This window comes from Leptonotus elevatus, chromosome 13, assembly GCF_054856555.1.
Source record: "Leptonotus elevatus isolate MCC_2025b chromosome 13, RoL_Lele_1.0, whole genome shotgun sequence".
NCBI lineage: Eukaryota > Metazoa > Chordata > Actinopteri > Syngnathiformes > Syngnathidae > Leptonotus > Leptonotus elevatus.
The window spans coordinates 16,204,029-16,221,086 of record NC_141251.1 but is presented as its reverse complement, the minus strand read 5'-3'; the positions used below and the strand labels follow the sequence as shown (position 1 = coordinate 16,221,086).

General features: G+C 37.2%; 1 protein-coding gene across 1 annotated transcript in view; it reads right to left on the bottom strand.

Annotated features, from left to right (window-relative positions):
- eys (EGF-like photoreceptor maintenance factor) overlaps window positions 1–17,058 on the bottom strand; it is a 209,318-nt gene that overhangs the window by 146,882 nt on the left and 45,378 nt on the right. Inside the window, exons 12-19 of the mRNA XM_086093363.1 lie at window positions 13,275–13,379; window positions 9,330–9,452; window positions 7,476–7,589; window positions 5,509–5,631; window positions 4,167–4,280; window positions 3,477–3,710; window positions 2,631–2,753; window positions 2,428–2,541 (exon numbers count right to left, since the gene is read on the bottom strand). Coding sequence (XP_085949489.1) covers window positions 2,428–2,541; window positions 2,631–2,753; window positions 3,477–3,710; window positions 4,167–4,280; window positions 5,509–5,631; window positions 7,476–7,589; window positions 9,330–9,452; window positions 13,275–13,379 — 1,050 coding nt within the window. The remainder of the gene's footprint in view (window positions 1–2,427; window positions 2,542–2,630; window positions 2,754–3,476; window positions 3,711–4,166; window positions 4,281–5,508; window positions 5,632–7,475; window positions 7,590–9,329; window positions 9,453–13,274; window positions 13,380–17,058) is intronic.

The following is a 17,058-nucleotide window of genomic DNA, read 5'->3' as shown; positions in this document are numbered from 1 at the left end:
CGCATATCCATTTCTTTCTGTAAGGTTTGTGTGCTTAAACACTGAAAAAGCCTTGTAAATGTGTGATAATAATAATAATAATAATAATAATAATAATAATAATAATAATAATAATAATAATAATAATAATAATAATAATAATAATAAGGGCCCAGCCTATTGACCTTTTGCACATGACGTCACGGCCCTCATGGGAACGCCCCCTCCGGGACGCTGGACGGCAAAAGAACCACTTGCCTGTATTGTAACCATTGAATCTCGTACAGCGTAAAGTCCTTCATCTAATCAATTATGTCATAAAATGGTCATATCTTGCTTGCGGTTGGTTGTACAGACAGACAAGGGAGTAAACCAAATGTTGCTTTTTTATCGCATACCTACTAATGAAGACAAAATACATCGATGGATAGCAGCAATCAAGAGAAAGGACTGGCATCCCACAAAGTATTCACAAATTTGCATTCGCATAATTTTTTGCAAGGTTAGTAGATAAAGTTACATTTTACTAGTAAAGTAACAAGCTTTTAAATCAGCCCCTGTGTAAGGAGGAGAGACTACATAATGACATAGGTCGTGCGCTGTGAATTCTGGCAAAGTCGGCAATTTGATTAACTTGGTAAAAACAGCAGGCGACAGAAGGCAAGGTTTTCAAACTAGTAAATATTGCGCTCTATGAGTCCCAACTAAATGTGGTTATGGTTAGTAACTTCAACTGACACGCGAACTTTCGGTTGAAGTAGTACATTCCATGGCTCTAAGGGCACTAAGTCGATCCGGGTCACGTCCACTTCCATTCAACAATCATCTCCTTCCGCCGTCCGTCATAGGGCAGTCACGTGATCACGTGACGTCGGTGCAAATGGTCAATAAGCAGACCCCCTAGCCACTAGGGGGCCCCCAATCTTAGAGACCCATTTTATAGTTTGTTGGTGGTGGTGTTGAGAATCAATTGGAATCGGGACTAACATTTTGATTATCCTAAAATCGTTTGCATTTTAGTTTATTTTTTATGGCGCCTGAGCCTCGTCCGCCGACCGGAAGAACTACTTGATGAGACCAATGAAAATAAAAAGCGCAAACGCGCGCGTCACACGGGTGAACCTGGTGTCGATTAGTGGTGTCTGACTTCAAGCTGCAGCGAACAGCGCGTTGAACTTCAAAATCGTGTGGGTTCCACAAATATGTCTATTGTCAACAGCGCATCTATGGTGGGTCAACTCAAATGCAAAATAAGCATCTAACATTAGTATATGTACAGTATTTTCAAGTAAAAAATATGGAAGAGGATTAGGGCCAGTGAAGAGGGAGAAAAAATGATTCTCACTTCACTGGAGGAAAAAAAAGGAAAAAAGCATGATTCTCACTTTATTCTCAGAATTCTGACTTTAAAGTGAGAATTCTGACTTTAAAGCCAGAATTCTTACTTTATTTGCAGAATTCTCACTTTAATCACAGAATTCTGAATTTCAAGTTTTCACAATTCTCACTTTAAAGTTAGAATACTGAGAATAAAGTCAAAATTCTCACTTTAAAGGAGGTGGGGGGGGGGGACTGCTGTTTAATAAAGCAAAACAATGATTTTTCAAAATGTTGGTGTGAATGATGAATGGTGCAGAAAAATGTATTAAAATTCAAACAATGCCAATGTTCTACGCTGTTTTTCTTTCGGCCAATTGTACCCCTGGCAGTGACTCTTGCATTTCCAATAAATACCGCTACGGTGCCATAATACTACGTACGTTTAATTCATCGATTGGCTGTGCGAAGCTCATATTTCACACTACAGTCCAGAGTGCAACCAGTGCGGGAAACGAAGAGTGAAAGTGTGAAAGAGGTAAATTGAAACAGCAGAACTTAAATAATAATAATAATAATAATAATAATAATAATAATAATAATAATAATAAAGGCTGGTAAAAATGATGATTTGCTGGTAACTTTAGAGCGTCTCCAGCAACATTGGTTAATGATTAAAAAGAAAGTTTTAATTTAATTTAAAACCCGAATTGTTTATTATAGTTTGCTTGACTTTAAAACAATTTATTTTGTGAGCTTCAATACTTAATTATAAGCTTAAAACAAATATAGCTCAAATTCTGTCTTTTCATATTTTCGAATGAGGTTTGGCACCATACACTATAAGTACTAACAGTCAAATGGGATGAGAAGTTTGAATTACCTTCAGCAGTGCAACAAAATCTGACAAACATATGCAATATGGATGTATGGTTTACACAATACACGGTGAACAAATGGCACACATATGGGCACATTATTTTGCTTAGGGCCCCTAAATGGCCACCGGCCCTGATGATGATGATGATGATGATGATGATGATGATGATAATAATAATAATAATAATAATAATAATAATAATAATAATAATAATAATAATAATAATAAATTCCAGCTATCACTGGTCCTACCTTTGAATCCAAGAGGGCACAGGCAGCTGAAAGAAGTGACACCGTCAACGCAAGAACCGCCATTTGTACAGGGCTGGCTGAGGCATTCATTCACTTCTATCTCACAGTTATCACCTATGACGCATAAAAGGAAACAATGAGGACAAATTGCTGCAGTCAGTAAAGAAATGTCACACAAACTGACAAAGAATATCATTGCATACCAATGAACCCAGGTGCACAGAAGCAAATGTAGCCATTTAGAGTGTCTTGACAAACACTTGAGACACCGCATGGCTTTTCCTCACAATCATTTATGTTCAGCTCACAATAACGACCAGTCAAACCTGCAGGGAGGAAAAAGTCTGTATGTATGTAATTTTATGTTGTATTGTGTTTGTGTGATACAACTGGAAGATTTTTACAGGAGTTACAGTATTACAAAATAATATGATTTAAACAATAATAGGACAATGCATAATAACAATAAAGACATTATTTAAAAATGTGAATAAACCCTTCATATTTAAAAATCCTATATGCGAATCTACACGTGCCAGACAGCAAGTTTAAGTGGTAATGTCACCATTCACCACTAGATGGCAGACATGTTTTAGTTGCAATTACACTAGGTCTTATGAGCCCTATATTATATCATGAGTAGGCCTAATATTTTTTTGTGGCTTTAGAATGACATGCATGACATAGTACCTCGATAATACTACAATTTTGAGTAATTTTTGTGAAAAAAATGCACAAAATGAGACTGTTAAGCAGTTTTGTGCTGTCCTTAAATATTTTTGTGCACTGGGGGGGAAAAGTGTGTGGTTTGCTTCAAAGAGAGAGAGTTTCAAGAGCGTTTCTAGTTAGCCCACATCCTTGCAAATGACACACTCATATAAGCTACTGTACATTTAATAAATGTGTTTTGTGTTGCTGCTTAAGCATGATGAGATTAGAGATCCAGTGAAATGATGAAATAATGAAACCTGGTGTGTCTCTGCTATGATCACAATTTATTCAAGTAAGGCCTCAACTGGAACCAAGTGCCTGCTGGATACTGCAGCTACCTGGTAAACAATCACACTTGAAGCCTCTCCAAAGATCCAAACATGTTGATCCGTATTGACACAGGCCATCAAGGCAGTGGTTGATAGGTGTTTCGCAGCGTGGCCCGGTGAAGCCATGTTGACAAACACACATGTAGGTATTTGCAAGACCTTCACAGCGGAGAGTTCCGTCAGGGTCACAAGGATTGGACACACATTGGTTTACAGATAAGGAGCAGTCACTGCCACGGTGTCCTGGTAAGAGGAAGAAGCGGGATTAAAGGAGTGATGGATGCAAGGTGCTGCACCATCGACAGCGTCCACCTGACTTCCCACATCTGACACACATCACAGACTATGATTTCATTGCCATATTTTTTTTTATATATTCCGACAGATTGACATTATTTATCTAACCTGGCCACTAAAGCCAGTAAAGGTATTCAGGCAGTTGTACATAACCTGCAGGAAAGATTATGATTTAAACAATCGTTATAAGCAGCAACAATGGTTCTCTATGGGCCGTAACATTTACTGTACTAGCAGTTATATGAACAATTGCTATACATAAGCATCAATAGAAAATAAATGTTTTTGTCATATGAAAAAGTTCAATATTTCTGTTGAACACAAATGTACATGGCAATATGTAAAAAAAATATGCGGTGTTCATTTCATAAAAAGCACTATATAATACACAATTGTAATTACCTGGTGGGCAAATGCATTGTAATCTTCCGGTTAAATCATGGAAACACGTTCCTCCATTTTTACAATAGTCATTATCATCCGCGCATGTTGAGACAGCAACTGAGCAATTTTTACCTAAAAAGGAAATTGATTTTAGTGTAATGACAATGCAAATATGGCCACCGTAATGTATTTCACAATATTTCATAAAACAATAGATTACATAAAGTTTTTTTTTCCTGATTATGGTATCATAGTACATCTTTAGTCTTTTAAATGTTTCAATTTCATTAAGATGGAGTCAAAACCAACAAAATGAACTAGATTGCATGAGCAAGGCAATTAAATATGTCACTAAGTCATCGTAAAGCAGCATGATGTAGTGTATACATTAATACAGCAAGGCTATAATTTAATTCATTTTTTGTGAGTGTTTTCTCACAGCCAGAAATAAACACTGCTTATTTGGCATACTTTTCATCTCCTTTAATGGGCTGAAGGATATAAATAAAAAAATAAAACTGCCTTGTTAGTGCTGATCAACATGTTTTCACAACATTTTATGCTCTGCAGATAAACAGTACAATGAAATGCTTTTTCCATAAAATACTTTGGCTGTTTCACTCAAGATTCCATCCATCCATTTTCTATGCAGCTTTTCACGTTTAGGGTCATGGGTGAGCTGGACAAATCCCAGATGAAAATAGCTTTTCTCACGGACATCCCATGACATTTAAAAAATTACAATACTGTATTTTTAAATGGTTTTAGCAAAAATGATTAAAGTGCATTTTGCAGAGCAGGTTTGATGATGTTTGTGTCATACCATAACCATTGGTAGCAGAACAATACAGCTGGATGAAGTATCCTGTTTGTTATTCATATCATAGTTTGACTTTCCATTAAAAAAAATATATCATGGCTGACTTTCAAATCCCTGATTTTTAGGTCTAAAAAAATGGATGTGTCCGGGTAAATACGTAAGTCAACCAAATGTTTGCCAAGTCTTTGGAATTATTTTGTGGTTGAACTCGTTGATTTTTATTGAACCACTGCAATGTAATTCATTTTATTGGAAAACAAGGGGTTTGTAGGACATATAGAGCTCAAGTTTTTATCAAACTGCCTGTGAGAATGTGTTGTACTTTATTGTTGAAATGTGATACAGCATCCAAACCACAGGTATCGGAACCAATAAGGTAGGCTAAATATCAAATAAGAAGCAATCAGCGCCAGTGTTTTCAAGTGTATGAAAGGATTTTTCTATGCATTATATAGCAGCCACTCCGATGATTAGGGGTTTTGCAGAGTCATCATATTCATTAATGCCCAAATGATTAAAATGATGACACAGATAACTCACCAGCGAAGCCCAAAGGACAGATGCACTCATAGTCTGCAACCAAGTCAATACATGTGGAATTATTGGCGCAGTATCCTGGGACACATTCATCATGATTGATTTCGCAATTCGACCCCTCGAACCCTGGAATGAAGAGAAAGACAGAGAAAAAAAAAACCCATCAAAGATGGTGTGTAAATGTCAGTCAACAAAATTCTCGAAAGGATGCCAATTACAATTTGGCTTGTACAATATGTTATTTCCTTTCCATATATATATATATATATATAAATATATATATATATATATATATATATATATATATATGACCACTTGTACAACGTTCCAAGGAAAGTCACCAAAATCTGATTGTATGCTAATAAAAGACGAGAAAGTAATATACAGGTATGTAATGTATAAGCAGTACAGCATTGCTTCTTTATGACTGACTGACACAAATATGCTGTACAGCAATTTTATGCATGGATCTACTTCATTAAAATTTCTGCACATTTTAAATTTCTAAACTGAACAGTTAGTACTATGAAGTGCAAACGAGTGCTGCCAATTCTGACATATATTATCCCCCTCATAAATATATTGGAGTGCATGGTCACGCTACAGAATGACTATCATTACCGCTGTCACACACAGCAACTACAGGAGGGCCATGACAAATGCCGGGCCATCAGCACTATCGGTGCAGGTCAAATCCTCATCATTTCATCGTTTCTCAAACTGACCATGGAACCAATTTCAACCTCTCTCCGAGTCATAAAATTTGACAATTATCCCGACTTCATTAAAAATGCATAACAGGCTTAACCTGCAATGGAGGTTTAATCAGAACTGTGACTCTAAGATAAGACAATCTGGCTCGGAAATGATTGCGAAAATACCTGAGATTTATTAGCGCTGCCCGTATTGGTGCAAGTGACGATTTTGCAATGAATGAGTGAAGATGATGTGATGATTATTGTGCAAACCAAATATTTGTTAACCTTTCAAGTCAATTGCATACCAAACCCCACAAAATGCAAATAATGTCAATGAAAACAATTACCAAGTTGAAGTAGCATCATCATCATCATGCACTAAAAACACAATTTGTTTGAAAAATGCAGGTTTGCTTTCTAACCAAACATTAACCCAGATCGACTGATTAGTTCCTGTTCATTGGCTAATCAGTACAACGTTCAAGTACGAGTCTTTACGTTGGTGATGTGAGACAGCGAGTGTTTTAAATGAAAAAGTACAGTAAAGTCTGTTCTCATGAACATTAGTAACTATATTGCTAACTGTGGGTTGATAATGTTGAGGAAATTAGATATGAGCATTTCACATTTTGTTAGGAATTTTCAAAATAAAATACAGTCAGTTTTTTAAATGCAAAATACCAGTAAGTGTAGGAAATGTGGAATGAGACAAAAATAACATATTTTTGATTTGTAACACATTCTTGGCCATAAATGGGACACTGAAGTCAATTAGACTAAATAGTTATTTTTACACCAGAACACGAAAATTTATTTCAGTAATTATCAAATATTGGTTGATTAGTTACCATTGATCAAAACAACAATGACAATTGTTGACAGTTGTAACATTTACTGTAGCTTTATGGCTGCTTTTTGACAACACATATATTTATACGATAGGCTATCTTAAGCTAGCTTAAAACAAGACACGTTACGTTGTGCCTTTGCTTAGGATAATAATGTGCTGTGAAGTACGGTATGTTGCCTACTGTCTACCGCAGATGTCAGTATGTTCCCTTCTGGCCCGTCAAGTTTTGATCAATCATTCCTTGTTTAGCACTGTTGAACTGTGATAGTATTTAGCATGTGCTTAAGTATTAACCCCAAGGAAGAAAATTATTATTATTACAATTAATAAGTTCTTCCCTTGCTTGTGTCAGGTAATTATTCATGATGCCGGCAGTATACATTAAATAAACTATTGGAAATTGTCTTCAAATTTGCTGTTACCCTCTGAGCAGAAGCAGTAATACATGTCGGTGCCATCCACACAAACACCATTATTTTGGCATGGCTTTGATTCGCACTCGTTGAGATCGACCTCACACAATGACCCTCCAAACCCTGCAACACATGTCAAAAACAAAAAAGCAGGTTATTGCAGTCCTGGTTTTATTTCACTGGTAATCCAGGACAACATATTTTGTTTTCCTTTTAGGTCATGCATTGATTCCAAAAAGATTGCCAGACACACACACACGCACACGCACACACACACCGTCTCACTGGATTAGTAAATCATGTCAAATAAGCGCAAGTCCTTTATCGTATTAAACGAGGCCGATCTAGTTATTTTAAGATCAAAGTCGATCTATGCAGAAGGGGAACATATAAAACAAATCACATGCATGAGGGCACGTATGTAAACCCGTAGATCCGCACACACACACAGCCAATATGTGTATGTCTACGCACATCTATCTCACAGGAGAAAGAGAGCACGTGCCAGTTTGTATTTTTAAAATATTCTATAGTAATGTGTGAATTAGTAAACTGCCATGTGAAAATAAAAACTGGGGAAAAAAATGTAGGCATCGAACCTTTCGTTTTCCTCATATGAAGCCTACATCAATAGTTTGTCTGTTCCAAGAAGAACACAATGAAACATTACATTTCAACTCAACTCTTAAAGCTACATTAATTTCATTCATCTCTTAACATCAGCGTTATTCAGTTTAAGAACGTGAGTCAAAAACGTGCCAGTCTCCAGTGGAGGATATGAGAAACATGTTTTGCAACAAATGAAGCTGGCAAGCTTTAGATAATATGGATGCCAAGCTCGCCCACCTGAAACATCTGAGGCAAGGCAAGACTTTCGAGTGTGCCCTTGAGAGGAGATGTGGGACAGCAGCTCACGGCAGGTTGCTTTCATTTACATAAGAAATCACTCACACTCCTTCATTTTGACATATGCCCAGCATACGTGAAACAGAAGTAATGAAGTCTCTCAGTTATTGATTTGGTCGCATTAACTTTTACCAAATAGAATAGAGAAGGCTGAAATATGAGCTTTTGATAGGCAAAATACTTTCATCCTGGCTTTGAATAAATATGGAAGTATGTTAAATATGATAATGACTTTCTGTTATGCCACTATACCTGTTAAGATTAATTTGTTCGAATTAGCACTGAAATGATATAATACACAGTACAGCTAAAGCGTAATTAATATTTTTAACTTTGTACTGACTTACATACATATATACATATCTACAAGCTCATTAAGGGCCTATAAGATTCATACCATGGGCATTTTTTTTAGTTTGGTCCGTTGCACATCAAGCAAAAAAAAAAAATGGTGGTAAAACACAAATGCACAACAAGCGATCCACCACCACATATTTACAAAAAGTTTTTGAGGGTCGGTGGAGGCTACAGTAGACTGCTCTGTACTAATTTGCCGCCTGGCTGGGTCCTGCGTATCCTTAGTACCAGGAAACATGTTTAAATTTTGGGGTGAAAGCTCATGTAAATTCAAATTTTGAATCGTAGCAAAATTTGTCAAAATCAAGAACATTCTGATTAACGATATACATCTATAACTTTTAACATGCATGTGTATATAAATAACTTTTGATATGGATTTTTTTTTTCTTGCCAAAATGTAAAACATAAAGGAGAAATTGATTTCTAAACATTAAAACCTTGTACCATCTTGATACTTCACAAGATACTTAACAAAAAAATAAGAATCTATTCTACAATATCACATTTGTGGTCATTTTTTCAAGTCTAAAATCATTATGATATCAACCAGGCCTTTATGTTCTAAGTATATCACTACCATCAATGGTCTTTACATACCTTTTTCACATAAGCAAGATACATTTTGCCCATCCTTTGTTTCCGTACATAATACTGTATGTTCAGTGCACATCCCAAATGAGCAAAGGTCAATATCTATGGAGCAGTCTTTGCCCTTGAACCCTGTAATGACAACAACATTGACAATTCAAATTAAACACATTAAAACACATCGATGTGTTTGTGGCTGTGTGTTTTACAACGTAAAGACACCTTTTAGCACATTCATGCAATATTGATTCTTCTTCTTAACTGCTATGTATGCAGTATGTTAATTGAGTGTCTCATTGACAGTGACCCAACTCACCTCACTGATCAAGATCACATTCATCTACAGCACATATGCATGCCACTGATAAAAACTAACGCCAATATATGTTGTAAATAAAACACAGGATGATGTGGTGATACGCATTACATGTGCTTATCCGAATAAAGAGGCATTGACATTTGAAAGATAATACATAGACTACATCACTTGCTGTGTTTCAGTTTCAAAGTCACTGAACTACTTACATTATGAACAACTAAAATCTGATATAATGATTGGACCAAACAAATTAGTGTCTTTAAATTTGAAAACTTCAGATTGTCCTCTAGGGGATTCGGCACAGGTCAATACATACACCCGCTCATACGATTTTTAATGACACACCCTACTCGGCCATCATTGGCTGCAGGCAATCATGCTACATTGCTGTGTCGACTTTTGGCTTTTGTGATGATACGTTGTGATTTCTTTATTGTTTTTAATCCCTTCATACTATGTTGAGCAAAAAGGGAAAGTGGTCGAACAAATTTGTGCAATATATATTCATTACATATGGTGTTCCACAGGGTTCAATTCTGGGGTCTTTGCTGTTTTGATTGTATCTGCTGTCCCTTGGTTCCATCTTAAGAAAACAGAGGTGGTTGTTTTAAAGTGCTCTATAAAGTTGGGCTGAGTGTGGAAGTCATCGTCCTAACTGCATGATTTGCATTGCCAAGTTGAGCAATTATAGTCCAGCGCAGTTATCTAGCAAAACTAAAGGAACACTTCCTTAAGCTCCATGGAGACGGGAAGTACAAGAACATAACACTTTCTGAATTAAACGTGGTGAGAGCCAGATTCGCTGAAAAGGTTACTCTCCCTGTTAATTTCGTTCACCAGAAAACCCTAGAACTATCTCTTGAATTTGGAAAAAAATATTTTATTTTTCCATAAAAAAGTGTTTGCTGGTTGCACATAGGAAACTGCTGGGGTTTAGTACCCCCAACAAGGGTACGAACCACTGGTTTAAGTGTATGTAAAATAACCATTTGACCTTCTATCCAACCTAACAACATTGTACATTTCCTGGACTTGGTATTGGCCAACTATTCCCCCAAGAGTGTTTCTAAAGTGCTTAATAATCAATTGTGCATGCAATTCACTAGGCAGTTAATGTTGCATGAAGGAATGTCATAATTCTGGTGTCACAATCATCAAATGGAACACACTCTTCATCCTGACAAGCAATTAAACTCTATTGTAAACACAAAATGTGATCAATGACTTTCTTAAAATTTTAAACTGCCCAAAAAAATATATGCTACATTGTTTTGTTATGTCCGGTAAAGGTCAGCATGCACTGATATTCCACTCTTAGTGTCTCTGGTGCTCCAAGTCAGCATATTTTAATAGCTAGTTTAATACCATCCACGGGGCTCACTATACATCGGATGGCAGGGAAGATTAACATTGATGGCTGTATATCATGTCTCCTCCACGTTATCACTGGGACTACTGTTGTTGTTTATTACCTCCACTTAAAGAGATGTTGGCCTTGTGTATATCCCCACGCATCAAATATATTGAATGTGAATACAATAAATTAAGATACATTTACACAATCTTGGGTGTTGAAGGGTGCATTTTACGATCCATTCAACTACGTATTTAGCAAAAACAGGCAAAAAGCCAGGCATGATGACCTCCTACATTCTGTTAGTACTTCATTCTGCTAGTTATTTTTCTTTCACTGTAAAAAACGTGCACGGGTCATTTGAATTTTCTTTTCTACACAGCACTAAACTATTCTACACTTTACATTGCATTACAGTTTAAAGAAAAAAATAGTAACATACTATACATTATAGGCAGAAATTCATGTACTACTCATGTTTATTAATTAACTGAAACCACCCAGGAAATGATGGCCACATGGTCCGACTTCTTCGGGAGATGTAAACAAGCCCGCAACAGAAAGCCACCCACCCTTTATTGGGTTTGTGAAAACAGATAAGCACATTAAAAACACCTGTCTATAAATCTGTCTATGTAATAAACCAGTAATGGAAGTTTTACTCACACATTGGTGTTCTGTTTTCTGTCTAAATCTAATTTCTGGCAAAATGCAGGAAATTAGTAAAATCAGATAATCCACAGTGATGGATTTATTCTCTCTATAATGTCATAAACACACCATGTAAAAGGTACCATGCAGGGTTCAAGCTGGTTAATGTTTTTAATGACTATGCATTTATTGTCCAGTAGCATGTAGTTCCGGGAACAAACCACACAATGACAACAAACCAGTAAGAACACTGAATATATAACAAAATAGTAAACACAAACCTAAATGTGTCAAACATGTCAGAAGGTATTCTTTTTTCTAATATTTTGACTTTTACTGTGTTATAACTGAACATGACATTGGACTCAAAATGCCAAACAGCGCTGGAAGCACAAATGCGACTTGTGCAATCAAGTGGTGATTAAATATTTTATGCCAGAAGGAGTCGTCAAATCAACTGCTTAGCAAAGAATGCAAAACAGCCTTCTGCTATGGGCTGATTACAGGCACGTTCGAGAACACTTGTTATGGAAGATATTACACACAGTAATACCGTTTTAAAGCAAGGTGTGATAGATAAATATTAACAAGGAAACCGGTACCGGAAAACTTAAAAGTTATAGAAAAGGATTTTGTCATATTATTGTCTCCAAATATGATCACAGATGGTGTCACATTCATTTTTTTAAATTACTTGAAATTGCTTTTTTACTTTAAGAAATGTATGTATTTCTTCTAAATCTGTGTTAGTGAGCATTTCTCCTTTGCCATAACAATAAGTCCACCTCATGATGGGTTATCTCGGCAAAGGAAAGGTGAAAACTTCTCACTAACACAGAATTAGACAGAACATTTATGTCAATAACATTTTGGGTGGATTTCAAAGGACATCAATTATACACGGATTCACACTATATTACACTATTCACGGGGAAATGATGTTGATAATAATAATAATAATAATAATAATAATAATAATAATAATAATAATAATAATAATAATAATAATAATAATAATACAAATACAAATAAAAATAAAAATATTAATAGGTGTACCCCGCCTACTGCCCGAAGCCAGCTGGGATAGGCTCTAGCGCCCCCCTGCAACCCTTGTGAGGACAAGCGGTTAAGATGGATGGATGGATAATAATTTAAAAAAAAATAATAATATGTATTATTATTATTACTATTATTATTATTATGGTCTAAGATATTGTGTTCTTTCTGCCAAGGCCCTCAAAGTGCATTTTTAATGTTGCTTCATTCATCCGTTCACATAATGATGGAAGGAAGGTAATTCACACGATAATGGCCACAGTGACCTTGAACTTTGACTGTGATCGACCAATTTATTTTAATCACGGCACCATAATTCATATTCATTTTGTTGCTCATGGTATTTCCCTGTGCACGTAAGTCACAATTTCCACATAAAGTAATTTGCCAAGACCTGCGTGTGTCTTGTGATATGACAGTGACTATGACCATTGAGGAAATGAGTACAGATGGGAAATAAAGCCCCCAAACATAAAGCATTCATTTATGGCAGACAACATTGTAGAGGCATAATTAACTGCATTGTATTTTTGTAAACACGATCAATAACAATACACATCTAGTTGGCACTTACCAAGAGGACAATGACAAATGTAGTCATTTATCAGATCCATACATGAGCCATCGTGGAGACAAGGCCGTGACCAGCAATCATTCACATTCTCATCACATCTCCTTCCTGTGGGGTAAAGACGGATACATTGAAATTAAAGACCAATCCTAAATAGCTCCACCTCACATAGGCTGATCCTAATATTGTAAACATTCACAAAACACTGAAGTTCTGCCTTTATAAAGGCATTAATGATATGTATTTGCACCTATGATAACAGCATAAAGCATGCAATCCCAATAATAAACACATCATGAAATTACAGTCAGAATTTGGTTAGTGGAGAAATATCAGAAAGGTGTTTACCAGTGAAAAATTGCAAAAAGGTTGAAGTAATTATCATCTACAGTGCATAACATCATCCAAAGATTCAGAGAATCTGGAACAATCTCTGTGTGTAAGGGTCAAGGCCGAAAAATCATACTGGATGCCCATGATCTTCGGGCCCTTAAACGGCACTGCACCGCAAACAGGAACGCTTACTGTAAGGGAAATCGCAGAACGGGCTCAGCAATACTTCCAGAAAACATTGTGGGTGAACACAAAATCCACTGTGTCAGCCGCCGATAAAACTCTACAGTACAAAGAAGAAGCCATTTCTAAAGCAGACCAAGAAGCGCAGGCGTTTCTCTGGGCCAGGGGTTATTTAAAATGGAGTGTGGCAAATTGGAAACCTGTTTTGTAGTCAGACGAATCACGATTCGAAGTTCTTTGTGGAAAACTGGGGCGCTATATCATACTGACTAAAGAGGACAAAGACAACCCAAGTTGTTATCAGCACTCAGTTTATAAGCCTGCATCTGTGATGGTATAAGGTTGCATGAGTGCGTGTGGCATGGGCAGCTTCCACATCTGGAAAGGCCTCGTCAATGCAAAAAAGGTATATTCAGATTCGAGAACAACATATGCTCCCATCCAGGCATCATCACTTTCAGAGAAGATCTTGCATTTCTCAACACCATAATGCCAGACCACATGCAGCACCAATTACAACATCATGGCTGCGTAGGAAAAGGATCCGGGTATTGAAATGGCCCGCCTGCAGTCCACTTCTTTTACTTGTAGAGCACATTTGGCGCATCATTAAGGGGAAGGTGCAACAAAGAAAGCCCAAGACAGTTGAACAGTTAGAGAGACGCGTGTTAGACAAGAATGGGACAGCATTCCTACTTCTAAACTTGAGAAACTTGTCTCCTGGATCCCCAGACGTTTGCAGACTGTTGGAATAAGAAGAAGGAATGCCTCACAGTGGTGAAAATGGCCTTGTCACAACTTTTTTTTAGATTTGTTGACACCATGGAATTTAAAATCAACATATTTTTTCCCTTAAAATGCTAAATTTTCTCAGTTTAAACTTTTCACCTGTTGTCTATTCTGAATATTTAAATTTGGCACTTCCACATAATTGCATTCAGATTTTATTCACAATTTGTATAGTGTCCCAACTTTTTTAGAATTGGGTTTGTATTTCACTATCGTCTTACGTTCACCTCTGTCAAGTGGAGGTCATTGAACCCTTCCTCAGGCAGTGCTCATCTTCTTGTCTACCAAAGGTAATTGAATTTTGGCCATTATGGCCCCATGCATGGACTGAGTGGTGGTGGTGGGGGGTATTACTCATTGTACTGCATGATATTCACCTAATTGAGGCAGCTGTTGAGTGTAAATCAGGTCAAGTCCACAAGCACAAGGCACACATTGCACCTAGTGACAGTTATGTTTCCAGGAGCAACCCCATTCCGTAAGATTATATTGTTGTTCATTTTACATGGTAAATTAGGTTTATATTATGCTAAGTGTCTGACACAACACGTTTAAACAGAATGTAACCATGCAAATGAAAAAATAAAGAATTGCTTTTTTGTTTTGTTTTTACAGCGAGTGTTTTCATTCACTCTTTCTCCTAATGCATATTTTCGCTTCAGTCCACACCTCCCACTTATGGGTGAAATTCTATTAAAACGGTCAAGAGGAAAGATCAATGATAAAGGTGTCATTTTAGTCTGATAGAAAAACACTTGGTCAAAACTGGAGTGTCTAAATTATTTATGGATAATGGGGCCAATGATAGTGTAATAGTTCACTCCTCTGAATTCTGTGCTGGCAGTGTGGGTTCTGTTGCCACTCAATGATAGTGCGCATGAAGGTGTGAATGGTCTTTCTCGTGTGATGAACTGGCAAACAAACCATGGTAGTAAGTCTGCCTGCCGTCTATTGTTAAGTGGAATAGGATCCAGTTTCCTCTAACCCTGAACAGGACTAGTGGCATAGAAAATTGATGAATGGAGTACAAATTACTGTATAAAGATGTTTTGAATTGAACATACTGTATGGCATTGTGAACTTGATGGAACTCATCCATAAATTGTGCTCATGAGTATCTGATCAGCATTTTATTGAGACACAATAACCTTCATTACTCCAACAATGGGGAAAGGAATTGCCCCAGAAAATGTCCCAAATTCAACAGGAAGTGATCCAGAAGTGCCCCATAAGTCAACAGGAAGGGCTCCAAATTGAACAGGAAGTCGCTCAGAAGTGTCTCATCATCAGTTGGTAACACTGATCTGTATCTGTATATACCGGTATTACTGGATAACTGATAGGCCAAGACTTTTGGGCCGCCATATTACCACTCCCAACATTTTTCGGCATACGATCCTATATATTTACAGTATCGAGATTGGCGAACATTTGAGACAGTACTTAATAGAAACAGCATGATTTATGTTTCAAATTTGTTAAACATAAACCAGAGGACTTCAGACATTTTACAACTTAAATACATGTATAAATTATATGCTTAATGATGTTTACAGGAGGAAATTTATATATTTTTATTAAAGAATTATAACTGTAATTCAACAAAAGATGCCTCTGCCAAATCTGACATTGGGGTCTAAGGAACTGAGCAATAAAAGAAAAAGGGGGTCTTCAAAGAAGCACATACCGTCCACTGGTCCTATACTAACTTAGTATATGTCTAATCTGTACGTATAAGTATAATTTATACAGTAATCTGCTCGCGCGATGGGAGGGATAAAATAGCCGCCCTGTGGCTTCAACTGCTCGTACGGGCGTGTATGGTCTATCAGCTATCCAGTAATATATACAGATCAGTGGTTGGGAAGTGGCACGGTGGCTGACTGGTTAGCACGACCGCCTCCCAGTGCAAAGGTTGTGAGATCAAGTCCGGGCTTCGGCCTTCCTGGGTGGAGTTTGCATGTTCTCCCCGAGCTTGCATGGGTTTTCTCCGGGTACTCCGGTTTCCTCCCACATTCCAAAAACATGCACGGCAGGTGAATTGGACACTCCAAATTGTCCATAGGTGTGATTGTGAGTATGGTTGTTCGTCTCTGTGTGCCCTGCGATTGGCTGGCAACCAGTTCAGGGTGTACCCCGCCTACTGCCCGAAGCCAGCTGGAATAGGCTCCAGCAACCCCCGCGACCCTTGTGAGGACAAGCGGTACAGAAAATGGATGGATGGATGGATAGTTGGGAAGTACCCCAAATTGAACAGGAAGTGACTCTGAAGTACCCCAAAATAAACAAGAAGTGACCCAAATTAAACAGGAAGTGAGCCATAAGTGCCACAGAATCAACAGGAAGTGACCAAAATTGAAGAGGAAGTGACCTAGAAGTGTCCCAAAATTAATTGGCCAAAACATTAAGCACACCCCAAATTCTTGTCTGTAGGCATCCCCAATGTTTCTTTCCACCTTGCAAGAGTCAACAGTGTCATTAA